The sequence below is a fragment of the Mustelus asterias genome, chromosome 14, assembly GCF_964213995.1.
Source record: "Mustelus asterias chromosome 14, sMusAst1.hap1.1, whole genome shotgun sequence".
NCBI classification, from domain to species: domain Eukaryota; kingdom Metazoa; phylum Chordata; class Chondrichthyes; order Carcharhiniformes; family Triakidae; genus Mustelus; species Mustelus asterias.
Genome location: NC_135814.1, coordinates 9,831,382 through 9,846,410, shown reverse-complemented (window position 1 = coordinate 9,846,410; position 15,029 = coordinate 9,831,382). Strand labels below are relative to the sequence as shown.

The 15,029-nt window shown below is 42.2% G+C and overlaps 1 protein-coding gene across 2 annotated transcripts in view; it reads left to right on the top strand.

Moving 5' to 3' along the window:
- The window catches only part of slc49a4 (solute carrier family 49 member 4), a 73,069-nt gene that overhangs the window by 29,690 nt on the left and 28,350 nt on the right, over positions 1 to 15,029 (top strand). The window contains exons 4-8 of one of the 2 annotated variants that reach the window (XM_078227889.1): positions 1,951 to 2,080; positions 3,882 to 3,990; positions 4,658 to 4,725; positions 10,779 to 10,906; positions 11,723 to 11,905. In XM_078227889.1, the coding sequence (XP_078084015.1) occupies positions 1,951 to 2,080; positions 3,882 to 3,990; positions 4,658 to 4,725; positions 10,779 to 10,906; positions 11,723 to 11,905 (618 nt within the window). The remainder of the gene's footprint in view (positions 1 to 1,950; positions 2,081 to 3,881; positions 3,991 to 4,657; positions 4,726 to 10,778; positions 10,907 to 11,722; positions 11,906 to 15,029) is intronic. The other variant, XM_078227891.1, reaches the window with a different exon arrangement.

Sequence of the window (15,029 nt, the reverse complement as noted above, 5' to 3'; positions counted from 1 at the left end):
CACCGAAAAACCGAGCTCTTGTTGTGCCCCTTTGTTTTGGATTTCCCCCCAACCAGAAGAAATATTTCCTTTCTGTGCTCTATCAAGTTCACCGCACTTATGCCTCCTTTGTTGACAGCTGAGGCAGTATTAAGCTAATGCTATTATCCATTTGCAGTTCTGAATGCTCCAGACTAATGCCATTAATGGAGCTCGCGACTGCCAATAACTGACTCAAGGGCTACACAACAGAAGCCGTTTTGGTTAAATTTGCTTCCTCCATTATATACTTCTACTACAATTTATTTCAATCTCACCTCGGTTGTATCTTTTGTGGCCCTGTAATGGATTTTGCCAATCTATCCCTCTGACCAAATGTTTTCTTTTTAAAGCCCATTTTTACTAAGATCGTTATTTGCACAGTTATTCAAGACATTTTGTACAACTTATACAGTTAGCGTTTGAATGTGCTGCCGTTCTGGAAAGAATCATGTACTCAGCCTAACAACCACATCTCTCTTTACTTTTCAACTGATTGTGGTAAACACTGATTGCACTATGCTCTCTCAAATGTTAAAATACTCTTTTGTGTTGTCTATTCCGAAATTACAGTTCTACTAAAACTGCCACAGTTTTGAGCAAGGTCCAGTAGTTCACATGATGCCAAAAGTGGTGCACTGCCACTGAAATCCTAATGGGGAAATTAAGCGAGTGATTAACATGCAGTTCTTAAACGTCCACTTCTGCAGAGCGAGAGAATCACAGCTGAAATGTCATTAATTTAAATTGAGTCATTCTAAAGAGCCAGTGCCATTCTCCTTCTGAATATCTATCTTGCTTAAAGGGAAAGTGCTAAATACAACACTTGTTGCCAAGACTAATTGCACAGGGTTGCTGAAGTAATGAATGCGGCTTAAATGAAATGCTTGTTGTGGCACCCTGAGTTAGTTTCTATTTCAGTAAGTTCCTCACCATCCCTACACTACAGCTGTCTTTTGACACTTTGGCTCACCAAACTAAATTAGTGGGGAGATGAGCTGAAAAGCTTTTACAGCAGATTCAAACTTATTTTCTTGCCCTCAAAGAGAGGGGCATACTTCTAAGGCAGCTTGCGCTATTGGCTCTATCTAAATTGGTATGGTCCATAGTTTTCTATAATAGTCTCAAACTTGTTATTATCAACTTAATTTGCTGCCATTTATGTTGAGATCTCCCCTCTGTTTTAACGATGAAGAATTCTTGCTTAATAAATAAAAGCAAATTACTGCGGATGCTGGAATCTGAAACCAAAAGAAACCAGCTTTGACAAAGGGTCGTCTGGACTCGAAACGTCAGCTCTTTTCTCTCCTTATAGATGCTGCCAGACCTGCTGAGATTTTCCAGCATTTTCTCTTTTGGTGTAAGAATTCTTACTACTTGAGTTGCAGGAGGAGATGAAAGTGGTTGTGGAGAGTGTGTAGAAGAGTTGGTATACTTGAGAAAATAAATCCACAAGGGTATCCTGGCTTTTAATGTAATGATGTGGAGATGCTGGCGTTGGGCTGAGGTAAGCACAGTAAGAAGTCTCACAACAACAGGTTAAAGTCCAACAGGTTTATTTGGTAGCACAAGCCACCAAATAAACCTGTTGGACTTTAACCTGGTGTTGTGAGACTTCTTACTGTTTTGATGTAATACAGGGTGACCTTTTACAAATGCTTTGGCCAGTTTTGCGACTCTAGTTTAGATAGTTAGTTACTATGCGTTTATGCTACTTTTTCAGCTTAATTTTCCACTGGCACTTTATTTTTAACAAGAAAAAAGGGCAAGTCCAGAGAATATTTTCTGAGGCAGGGTGATGCCAACAGTGTGGCCAACGTGTAGACGCCACAATTCTTAGTCTGCATTAGATTTGATCACAGAGTCGTTCATTCCAGAGAATGATCAGTGCCAGTGTGCGTCTTGTCACTCTGACCTTTTTTCCTCTTCCAGAATTTGGTGTGACTGCTTTGCTGCTGGTTGTTGTGACAGTGTACTTCCCATCGCATCCACCTCTTCCACCCAGTATAGCTGCTGCAAGCCAGAGGCTCAATTACAGAAGCAGCATCTGCAGACTTCTTGGGTAGGTTTGCCCCGCATAATGTCAGGTAATTTATATTCCAGCAGAGAAGTCTGTTGTGCTGAGAATTGTCATTGCCAGATCTTGATGCCAAGCAGAGCTTTTGTAGTGCCAGGTGATCTGTGATTGACGAGAGCCTTGTGCCATTGTTGAAATGTAGAGTAACTTTATCCATGAGCCAGAACTGGTGGCTAAGAAAAACTGTCCTTCAAGCGCCAATGAAAATCTCTGAGGTATCCCTTGATGCTGTCAGGTTAGATTTATCCTGAATTTGCTACTGTGACTACACTGTTCATCAGTCTTGAAGATCATATAATTAAATAATTAAATTGAAACCTATTCCTGCACATCAGTTATTGAATCAAGAATCACTGAGTTAAAGCTGGATATGAGTTTCTTTGTAACTCCCTACCTAGGGTTTTTGTTCGTGAATCTCTATCGATTTCAAATTTGATTTTATTTTGTACTGCACCAAACAGCATAAAAGTATTTCCAATGTTTACTTTTCCTTTGAGTGACCTTGGAAGAACGCGATTTATGAATTGAATTCCTTAATCTCCATGTATTAAGTACGACATTAGAAAATGCTGAATATGGCATTCAGAAAAACCATCATAATGTTCTTGCTGATTTTAATCCTTTTATTTATTTACTAGTACAGATCAAGAACCTCTTACTGCCAGTTATTAGAGCTCTTGTCTCTTCGGAGACTGTAGGTTGGCCACTCAAGGACTTGATAACATAATCTAATCTGATTTCTAAGTACAGCACTTGGGGAATATTGCTGACCTTCAGATGAGCATCCAAATTGTCACCTGGTAGTAGAGTAGAATGGAGAGAGGCAGAAAACAAGAAACTACAGGCCACTTAACACTGTCATAGGGAAAATGTGAGCATCTATTATTAAGGCAGTTATAGCAGGGCACTTAGAAAATCTTAATGCAATCTAGCAGAGTCAGTGTGGTGAAAGGGGAACCAGGTTTGACTAACTTATTGGAATAACTTGAGGAAGTAACAAACAATATGGATAAAGGGGAACCTGTGGATGTGCTGCTCAATTTCCAGTAGGCATTTGATAAGGTGCTACATCAAAGGTTATCATGGTGTAAGGGGTAACATGTTCAAATGGATAGAGGATTGGTTAGCTAACAGGAAACAAGTAGGCATAAATGGGTTATTTTCAGGTTGGCAAGTGGAGTCCACATGGATCAGTGCTGGAGCCTCAACTATTTACAATTTATAACAGTGACCTGGATGAAGGAATTGAATATATAGTTGCTAAACTTGCTGATGATACAAAGATGGGTCGCACAATAACTTGTGAATAGGACATAAAGAGCCTGCAAAGGGATAAAGATAAGTGAGTGGGCAAAAGATTGGCAGCTGGAGTATAACGTGAGAAAATGTGAACTTGTCCACTTTAGCAGGAAGAATAGAAAAGCAATATATTTAATTGGAGACAGATTGCAGAACTCGGTGGTACAGCAGGATGTGGGTGTCCTAGTACATGAATCACAAAGTTAATTTTTAGGTATAACGAGTAATTAGGAATCCAAATTGAATGTTGTCATTTATTGCGGGGGAAATGGAATAGGAAGGTAGGGTTGTTTTGCTTCAGTTATGCAGGGCATTGGTGAGACCACATCTGGAGTACTGTGTGCTTCAAGCTTCTAAAATATGATAAAAATGTTAAACCCCAGGCACGCTTGTGCAACATGAGACAATTGTTGCATAAAAGTTGATTTGGAACCAGAGGCCTGACTTGTGAAAGTAACGCTTTAAATCTTCTATTTTGCCACCATAGCAATTTCAGGTTTCTGATGGTTGCATTGGCTTTTTCTATGCCTCTGGGAATATTTGGAGGCTGGTCAGGAGTACTGGACGTAATTCTAACACCACTCAAGGTGAGCCAGGTAAGAAACTGGGATCTTCCTCATTTGTCCTTCACTCAAAAGTTCATTGCCTAAGACAGTTCTAATATAACAGACTGCTTCGGAGAGTGCAGGTACTGCCCCGGAGCACGATGTGCCCGGGTCCAGTTGTAATGATCGAGTTTGTTACTACTTCATTGTTCTCTTGTTTCACGTGGACATCTGAATTCAAGGGTTTTGATTTTTGCAGTTAGTTGCTTAAAGAATAGCAAAGAGATAAATGAAAGAAAATCTTTGGTGCTGTGTGCTCCAAACCTATAGAAGTACAGAAAACTTTGCGAACAAGATCAAATTTAGTAGTCAGTCACTGTGGATTTATTAATTGAGAACTACATTTTCAGAAACCGGAGAGCGAGCAATAAATATGCTGTTCAATGTTGGGATGGTCTGTGGCCTTGAGTTTAAAGAAGGCCTTAAAAATAGAGTTCTATCCCATGTTTCAAACAAAAACGTGAAGGGAAAAAAGTTAGAGCTATGGGGGAAAAGCAGTGGGTGGGACAAATTGGATAAATCTACTAAAGAACACTAAGCTTGCTTTATACTTCCTAAGCAACAGGTTTAGATGTCCATATAATATCTTGTTTTGGAAGAGGTAATAGGAAGCAACCCAGGACTTTGCGTTCATTGATCCTTTAAATTCTTTTTTCAGGTTGATGCTGGCTGGATTGGGTTTTGGTCAACAATTGGTGGTTGTGTTGTTGGGATACTGATTGCACGGTTAGTCCTATTTACATTTTTCCATCCAAGAAATTTATTTTTTGACGTGCATATTTTAGTAATGCATCCAAGCATGGGTTCTTCTTTCAGATTTCATTTTTAAGGCACATATGATCAAAGGTTGGCATGAATGTAGTTTTCTGGAGTGCCATGTTTTTATGTCCCATTTTATGATTATCATTATGTGATAATTGTCCTGCTGGACTTGAAACATGCTCCATATTTGGAAGGGCAAAATATATAATTATCCAGATGCAAGAACCTTTGGGTCTCGGTATTTTTTTAAAAAATTGTTCACAGGATGTGGATTTTGCTAACGAGGCCAGCGTCAATTACCAATCTCCAATTGTCCACGAAAGAATGGTGAGCTGCCTTCAATTGCTGCAGTCCAACAGGTCTAGATACACCCACAGTGCTGTTAGCAAAGGTGTCCCATTTACAAAGGTTGTGGGTTTGGATGGTGACAGTTTTGATCTGAAACATTAACTATTTTTCTCTCCACAATTGTTGCCAGACCTGCTGAGTAATTCGAGAATTATCTGTGTTTACTTGTATTTACATAGTGCCTTTCATGACCTCAGGATGTCCCAAAGTGCTTTACAGGCAATTAAGAACTTTAGCGACGCAGACATTGTTCTAATGTAGGAAACCTACTCTATGTTTCTTTCTATTATTGGTGACAATTGTAGATCACTTCTGCAGAGCTTCTTGCTACCTCACTCCCCAGCCAAGAGGTCACACTTATGTTCACACATGTTGGATGAACTTGTTAAAAGCAAGAAGCTAAGTCTCCTCTTGTGGCTTCAGTTGGTATCTTTGTGTTAATTTTCTGTTTGAAAAGGGTATGATTTTTAATTGTATTTTCAAATTCTTATATTAGAGTATGTTTAAATTACATTGCACGTTTGGGAGAAGCATATTGATGCGTTTCATGGCATGGCTGTGATTTGTGATAGTTTTCCATTTAAATATTAATGTGCAAATTACCACTGAAATATTTTTATTTGTCCATAATCAAATGACATAAATTAATTTCAATTTATCTGGTCCTAGTTTTCTGCCTTTGAACTAATAACCTGTGCATCTTTTATTTTTAAAATTTAATATTTTGATGAACTCTTTTCTTTCCTGACTGTAAAACTCAAGTTTCTCTTAATCTTTCTCATATCTAATCCTCCATGCACTTGGGATCAATCTTGTTGTTTTTCTCTGCTGCCTCTTCAAATACATTAATTTTGTTCAGTGACTAATATTGAGTTGCCCTAATATCTCTGGCTAAGTTTGTTGGATAACACTGTGTGTGGTGAAGTGCTTTGGGATATTTCACACTCATAAATGCACTATATAAATACAAGTTGGTGCCATTATCATAGAATCATCCAGTGCAGAAGAGGCCCTTCAGCCCATCGGGTCTGCACTGACATGCGAGAAACACCTGACCTCCCACCTAATCCCATTTACCAGGACTTGGCCTTTAGTCTTGAATGTTATGACGTGCCAAGTGTTCATCCAGGTATTTTTTAAAAGGATGTGAGGTAATCCGCCTCTGCCACCCTCCCAGGCAACGCATTCCAGACCGTCGCCCCTCACTGGGTAAAAACGTTTTTCCTCACATCTCTCTCTCTCTCTCTCTCTCTCTCTCTCTCTCTCTCTCCCCCCCCCCCCCCCCCCGAACCTCCTGCCCCTCACCTTAAACCTATGTCCCCTCCTGGCAGACCTTCAACTAAGGGGAACAGCTACTCTTTGTCCACTCTGTCCATGCCCCTCATAATCTTGTACACAATCAGGTTACCCCTCAATCTCTCTGCTCCAATGAAAACAACCCAAGCCTATCCAACCTCGCTCATATTGTAATCCTGAACTTGCCAGTACATCTTGCTGTCTACATCCAATTTGCTGGAATTCTCTTCCTAAAACTTGCTACTTCACTCCCAATCCTTTAAAAGCCTCACTAAAACTGACCTTGATCAACTTTCCTAATTCTGTTACTACCACTTGGTTTGTTGTCTGCAGTGTGAAGCTCTTTGGAATGTTTTATTACATTAAAAGTGCTGCTCTCTTAATGCATGTAGTAGGGGTAGTCGAAATATGTTCCAATTCTGTTGCCATCATAGAATGGCTCAGAAAAAGGTTATTCACTTTATCAATGTTTTCTCCATTTAGGAACCCTGATATCCCATCTAGGAACTTCCAATGACATTTGGTAAATTGGTGGTTGATATCCAACCTGTGTCTAAAGCAAAGCAAATTGAGGTTTCTTTCTCGATAGTCTCGCTCTGCATCATTCTACCATCGGCTTAGACTCCGATACCAGATCCAAGTGCACTGACGACATCTGAACAATTGATGGTTACACAATAGTTATGGTGCAAATGCACACCAATATTCTTTGAACCCCCTTGCCGAATTCTCTCTCAAAAGTAATTCCAAAAAAAATCACAGTTTGGTTACAGCGCAGAAGGAGGCCATTCAGCCCATTGGGTCTATGTTGGCTCTCTAAAGGAGCAAAAGTTGGAGATATACTTGAAAACAAACAGATTTGCAGAGTTTTGGGGAAGGAGCATAGGAAGTGGGCCTAATTGGTTAGCTCTGTCAAAGAGCCAGCACAGATATTTAGGGTCGAATGTCCTCTTACTGCCTGTATAACTATAAGCTCCTAAATGAGGAGGACGTTTCTAGGCATTGGAAGTGTGTTGCAATTTGAACTTGAAATGAGTTATGGGCTAGCCCAGTGTCTTGGAGTTTGCTTGCCTTGGGGAGTCTGAGGGAACAAAATATTTAAATTGGATATACACTTCTTGTAAACACTTCCTGTAGAGTTCATTGCTTGGCTAGAGATGGTGGGTGGACAACGAATGAGATCATATCATCAGCTGATGAGGAAGTGCTTGAATGTCTGTTCTGTTTATCTCCATGTTCTGATTTATATGCTTGCAGGGAAAAATTTGTGAACTATTTGGAAAGAGCAAGGGGAATGGGGCTAATTTGGATAGCTCTTTCAGAGTCAGCACTGGCACAATTTGCCGAATGAACATAGATAGAACAGTACAGCACAGAACAGGCCCTTCGGCCCACGATGTTGTGCCGAGCTTTATCTGAAACCAAGATCAAGCTATCCCACTCCCTAACATCCTGGTGTGCTCCATGTGCCTATCCAATAACCGCTTAAATGTTTCTAAAGTGTCTGACTCCACTATCACTGCAGGCAGTCCATTCCACACCCCAACCACTCTCTGCGTAAAGAACCTACCTCTGATATCCGTCCTGTATCTCCCACACGAACCCTATAGTTATGCCCCCTTGTAATAGCTCCATCCACCCGAGGAAATAGTCTTTGAACGTTCACTCTATCTATCCCCTTCATCATTTTATACACCTCTATTAAGTCTCCCCTCAGCCTCCTCCGCTCCAGAGAGAACAGCCCTAGCTCCCTCAACCTTTCCTCATAAGACCTACCCTCCAAACCAGGCAGCATCCTGGTAAATCTCCTCTGCACTCTCTCCAGCGCTTCCACATCCTTCTTATAGTGAGGTGACCAGAACTGCACACAATATTCCAAATGTGGTCTCACCAAGGTCCTGTACAGTTGCAGCATAACCCCACGGCTTTTAAACTCCAACCCCCTGTTAATAAAAGCTAACACACTATAGGCCTTCTTCACAGCTCTATCCACTTGACTGGCAACCTTTAGAGATCTGTGGATATGGACCCCAAGATCTCTCTGTTCCTCCACAGTCTTCAGAACCCTACCTTTGACCCTGTAATCCACATTTAAATTTGTCCTACCAAAATGAATCACCTCACATTTATCAGGGTTAAACTCCATTTGCCATTTTTCAGCCCAGCTTTGCATCCTATCTATGTCTCTTTGCAGCCTACAACAGCCCTCCACCTCATCCACTACTCCACCAATCTTGGTGTCATCAGCAAATTTACTGATCCACCCTTCAGCCCCCTCCTCTAAGTCATTAATAAAAATCACAAAGAGCAGAGGACCAAGCACTGATCCCTGCGGCACACCGCTAGCAACCTGCCTCCAATCCGAAAATTTTCCATCGACCACCACCCTCTGTCTTCGGTCAGACAGCCAGTTACCTATCCAATCGGCCAACTTTCCCTCTATCCCACACCTCCTCACTTTCATCATAAGCCGACCATGGGGGACCTTATCAAACGCCTTACTAAAATTCATGTATATGACATCAACTGAATGGCTTCCTTCTGTGCTGTATAACCCTGGGATTTTACTTTATAGGCTGTGCATGAACAGTGGTCTGTGGTGGAGAATTCCACGTGTTAGTTGCCCTCCACGAAAGATTTTCTTCCAATCCGAGTTCTTTGTTTCATAGTTGAAGCATTTTTCTATGAATGAAGAGGAAAGGGCGAATAATAGCCCTGGACTGCTGACAGCTGGGTTCACTTGGCAGAGCTGTGACTGCTAAGGCAGAGGTTGACGCTTGTCTCTAAGGCAGACTTCAGTACACAATCTGACCTCAGTGCAATACTGAGGGTTTGTTGATGAAGGTACCATCTTTCAAATGAAACATTCAGCTGATGTTGACCAGTTTCCCTGCTTACTCAAGGTGGGGGAGGGGGGGGGAGGGGGGGGGGTGGATCTGAATTCTTGCAGGTCATAGAAACCCTCGAAGCATCATGGAACACATAAGTACGCCTCTACTTTCTCACAAGACTAAGGAAATTTGGCATGTCAGCGACGACTCTCTCCAATTTTTACAGATGTACCGTAGAAAGCATTCTTTCTGGTTATATCCCAGCTTGGTATGGCTCCTGCACTGCCCAAGACTGCAAGGAACTACAAAAGGTCATGAATGTAGCCCAATCCATCACGCAAACTAGCCTCCCATCCATTGACTCTGTCTACACTTCCTGCTGCCTCGGCAAAGCAGCCAGCATAATTAAGGACCCCACGCACCCCGGGCATTCTCTCTTCCACCTTCTTCAGTCAGGAAAAAGATACAACAGTCTGAGGTCACATATCAACCGACTCAAGAACAGCTTCTTCCCTGCTGCCCATCAGACCTTTGAATGGACTTACCTTGCATTAAGTTGATTATTCTCTACACCCTAGCTATGACTGTAACACTACATTCGACACTCTCTTGTTTCCTTCTCTATGAATGGTATGTTTTGTCTGTAAAGCACGCAAGAAACAATACTTTTCTTTTCTAGCCAGGGTAAAGTCACGGAAATTTCCAAAAAGAGCGCAAAGTCATGGAATTTTATAAAGACAGGGATAAGATTTTGGATGGAATTCCAGTCTCCTCCAATGTTTTTTCCAACATGAGGTTGGGGGCTCTGGGTCTGTACTCGTTGGAGTTTAAAAGGATGAGGAGGGATCTTATTGAAACTTACAGGATACTGCGATGCCTGGATAGAATGGACGTAGAGAGGATGTTTCCACTAGTGGGGAAAAAATAGAACCAGAGGGCACAACCTCAGGCTAAAGGGACGATCCTTTAAAACTGGGATGAGGAGGAATTTCTTCCGCCAAAGAGTGGTGAATCTGTGGAACTCTTGGCCACAGAAGGCTGTGGAGGCCAGGTCATTGAATGTCTTTAAGACAGAGATAGATAGATTCTTGATCAATAAGGGGATCAGGGGTTGTGAGGAAAAGGCAGGAGAATGGGATGAGAAAAATATCAGCCAAGATTGAATGGCGGAGCAGACTCGACGGGCCGAGTGGCCTAATTCTGCTCCTGTGTCTTATGGCCTTATGCACGACATCCTCTCTCTAGTTGTTTACTTTGCTTCATGTATTTGGAATTCTTCTGTGTTACGGTCAGCATTCCAAACTTGCTGTTCAAACTGATCATTTGTTTGTTTGTTCCTAGCTATATGCAGATTGGGTGCCATGTTTCCCTGTATATAACAATGATTACACTTCAAAAGCAATCCATTGACTATGAAGACATGATGAGACGCTATTATAGATGCATGGTTATACTACGAGTGTTCCTTTTTAACATTTCCCTTGTGCCCAGTTGAACTCAACAACGCTAGAGAGACTCATCTTGTATGTTTTGTTGTTGCAGATTTGCAGACTTCTTCAGGGGAATGCTTAAGCTCATCCTGCTCCTGCTATTCTCTGGAGCCACACTGTCATCTGCATGGGTTGCCCTCACCTGCTTCAATGGTGTCACTCACCTGCCTGTAACACCAGGTATTTAATGCATGCAAATAAATCCCAATTCGGATATCTTTGGAAAACAAGCTTCCTTATATTAGTTTGTGTAAACTGTGCTTTATGTTTCCAGATGTTAATTCTGCCTATTTTAAGCTTAAAGGGGTTTCTGCTTGTTGTATCCAAATCCTATTAAGTGTTTTCAATGCAAAGAGCATGTTGATTATGCCTTCAGTTTGCTTCCCTTGCTAGGTCACGGAGAAGTACACAATAAAATATTTATCACTCTGGGAACCACCTCCTCATTTTATTCTGTACTACTTTAAGTGGCAGTGATGGTAGGTGTTTCTGCTTTCTGTTTTGAATACAATTAGGTGCACCTTTCTCAACTTGTGAAATCTCTCATTGCTGATTTCAATTTGTAACAACCTGGTATCAGAGACCAAAATTAATGAAGCAAATCCAAGTTTCCAAGTCCAAAGGTTGATCCTCAGGATTGGAAGTTATTATAAGATGAACAGCATTTATTAAGAAACAGAATAAGGGAGTGGGAGAAGAAACCACCCATTTAAAATGGATCAAGTCAATGTTAAAGCCCCCATTCTCTCTCTCTCATTTTTCGCCTTTTTCTTTCATGCTCTCTTCCTGCTCCTGTTTGCGCACTTTCTTTCTCTTCCCCTTCCAACCTCTTTGATTTGCAACCAGCTCTTCATTGGGGAGGACCAGAAATGATTAGTGCATTCCTACTGCGTACCTTTGTGCTTGCCTCTGATAGCATGCTCATGTCACTCTCGTGTAAGTGTAGCTGTTGGATCACTTTTCTAAAAAAAAAACTGGTTTTATTTGTAATTGCAGCAACATTATATACATCGTGCATATTAGTTGGAGTATTCATAACCAGCAGTATTCCCTTCTTCTTTGAACTGCTTGTGGAGACTGTGTATCCAGTGCCTGAGGGGATAACCTGTGGATTTGTGACCTTCTTGAGTAATGTCTTCATGGGATTATTATTAATGTTCCTGGCATTTTATCATACAGGTAATTTGGAACCTTTTCTTTTCATGAATAATTTATTTTCACATGCATTCATTCTTTTTAGACTTTAAAATGTGATCTGTGATGTGAATAAATGTGTATTCAGTTATTTTTGTGTCATGTTGGTGGCACAGTGGTTAGCGCTGCTGCCTCATAGCGCCAGGAACCCGGGTTTGACTCCAACCTTGGGTGACCGTCTGTGTGGAATTTGCACATTCTCCCTCGTGTCTGTGTGGGTTTCCTCCAGGTGTTCTGGTTTCCTACCACAGTCCTATAATGCGCAAGTTAAGTGGATTGGGCATGCTAAATTGCCCCTTAGTGTCACAAGTGTGCAGGTTAGGGGGATTAGCAGAGTAAATGTGCAGGGTTATGGGGACAGAGCAGGGTGGGGGGTTTAATAAGATGCTCTGTCAGAGAGTTGGTGTGGACTCGATGGTCCAAATGGCGGCCTCCTGTACTGTAAGGATTCTATGTAAGATTCTCCCACGAGTAAGAGTACTATGGATGAAGGGAATTTAGTCCTGCTGGTGAATAAGTTATTTGTATCACAGGATTCTGCATTAAGGCTCTGTACAAGTGACATGCTGTGCTATTTCAGGTTTCCTGTCAAATTGCAATGTACATTGAAGATCTCTAACATACCGACCCAGTTTCCTAGCATGAAGACGATGCAATTTCGACTGAAACCCCCTATGTGTGCACATCGGACATTATAATTGTTCAACGATACTGTCCACGAGCTCCATAAACCACCTTGTATTGGGAAGTAAACTGCTATGAGAGCTGTGCAGGAACCACCTGTATCAGTGGCCAGTGCAGTGTACAGACAATTGTGCTGTTATTCAATCATGACTGCGTATGCACAATTGCACACTCTACATTTTTATGCTTATTGGCATTTAAAAATCCAGGAAAGATTCCATAAGAGGTATACACAATCTCAAAAGATTATCTAGCACAAGCCAGTTACATTGAAGTCATGGTTGAACTGGTCAGGTTCAGTGAGTCAGATACCTTTTTTACATTTGTTCATGGGACGTGGGCATCACTGGCTGGAACAGCATTTATTGCCCCTTTCTCATTGCCCTTGAGAATGTGGTGGTGAGCTGCCGCCTTGAACTGCTGTAGGCAATGTTTTGTAGGACCACCCACAGTGCTGGCTGGACAGGGGTTCAGGATTTTGACTCTGCTTTAGTGAAGAAATGGCAGTGTGGTTCCAAATCAGAACACTGTGGCTTGGAGAGGAACTTGCAGCCGGTGGTGTTCCCCATGCATCTTCTCCCCTTGTCCTTCCAGGTGTAGAGGTTGTGGGTTTGGAAGGTGCTGTCGAAAGAGCCTTGGTGAGTTGCTACAGTGCATTTCGTAGATGATACACACTGCTTCCCTGTGTGTCATTGGTAGTGGGAGTAAATATTGAAGGTGGTGGATGGGGTGCCATTTAAGCAGGCTGCTTCGTCCTGGATGGTGTCGAGCTTCTTGAGTGTTGATGGAGTTGCACTCATCCAGGCAAGTGGAAAATATATGATCACACTCTTGACTTGTGCCTTGTAAATGGTGGACAGGCTTTGGGTAGTCAGGAATCGAGCTTCTCACTGCAGAATCCCCAGCCTCTGGCCTGCTCTTGTAACCACAGCATTTATATGGCTGGTCCATTTCAGTTTCTGACCAATGATGAGCTCCCAGGCAATTGATGATAGGGGATTCAGCAATGATAATGCCATTGAATGTCATGGCGAAATGGTTGGATTCGCTTTTTAGAGATGGTCATTTTCTGGCACTTATGTACCGTAAATGTGACCTGTCAACTATCAGCCCAAACCTGAGTGTTGCCCAGGTCTTGCTACATAGGTGTAGACTGCTTCTATATCTGAGTCGTCACGAATTGGGCTGGAATCATCAAACATCCCCACTTCTGACTCTACACTTGAGGGAACATCATTAATGAAGCAACTGAAAATGGTCCAGCACAGAATGACTGTCCAGATTCTGGGGACCTGAACCTGAATGCACAACCATCAGACTTGGAGACAAGAAGCTGCCACTGAGCCAAGGGTGAAATTTCAATTCCTTCCAGTCTCATGCACTAATCCTAGCTGGGTTATGTACTTTTGATAGTGCAGATCTCTGATTCCAACTGAATTTTTGTTCTTATTCATTCATGGATGTGGGCATCCCTGGCTGGGTCAGCGTTTGTTGCCTCATCCCTGAGGGCATTTTAAGAGTCAACCACATTGCTGTGGGCCTGGAGTCAGCCTAGTCCAGACCAGGTAAAGACAACAGATTTCCTTCCCTAAAGGACATTAGTGAACCAGATGGGCTTTTATGACGATTATGGCACAGTAGCACAGTGGTTAGCACTGCTGCTTCACAGCTCCAGGGACCTGGGTTCGAATCCCGGCTTGGGTCCCTGTTGATTGGCCATTCTAAATTGCCCCTTAGTGTCCCGGGATGCATAGGTTAGAGGGGTTAGTGGGGAAAATTGTAGGGATATGTGGATAGGGCCTGGGTGGGATTGTGGTTGGTGCAGACTCGATGGGCCGAATGGCCTCTTTCTGCACTGTAGGATTCTATGATTCTGATCAATTGACAATGGTTTCATGGTGGTCATCATTAGATTTTTAATTCCAGATTTATTTAGTGAATTCAAATGTCACCATCTGCCATGATGGGTTTCGAACCTGGATCCGCAGCGCATTACCCTGGGTCTCTGAATTGCTAGTCCAGTGACAATACCACTACGTAACAATACCACTAAGCCACTACCTCCACCTGTGTACTTTACCTCTACTAATTGCATAACAACAGGAATTACCAAGTGAAGATAAACCATGGTCCATCTAGTTTGGCTTGCCTTCTACCATCCTGGTGCTCATATATAATGATGTGGAGATGCCGGCGTTGGACTGGGGTAAGCACAGTAAGAAGTCTCACAACACCAGGTTAAAGTCCAACAGGTTTATTTGGTAGCAAACACCATAAGCTTTCGGAGCGACGAAGGAGCAAATATCCACTCCATCTGACGAAGGAGCAGTGCTCCGAAAGCTTATGGTATTTGCTACCAAATAAACCTGTTGGACTTTAACCTGGTGTTGTGAGACTTCTTACTGTGCTCATATATAATACAGCG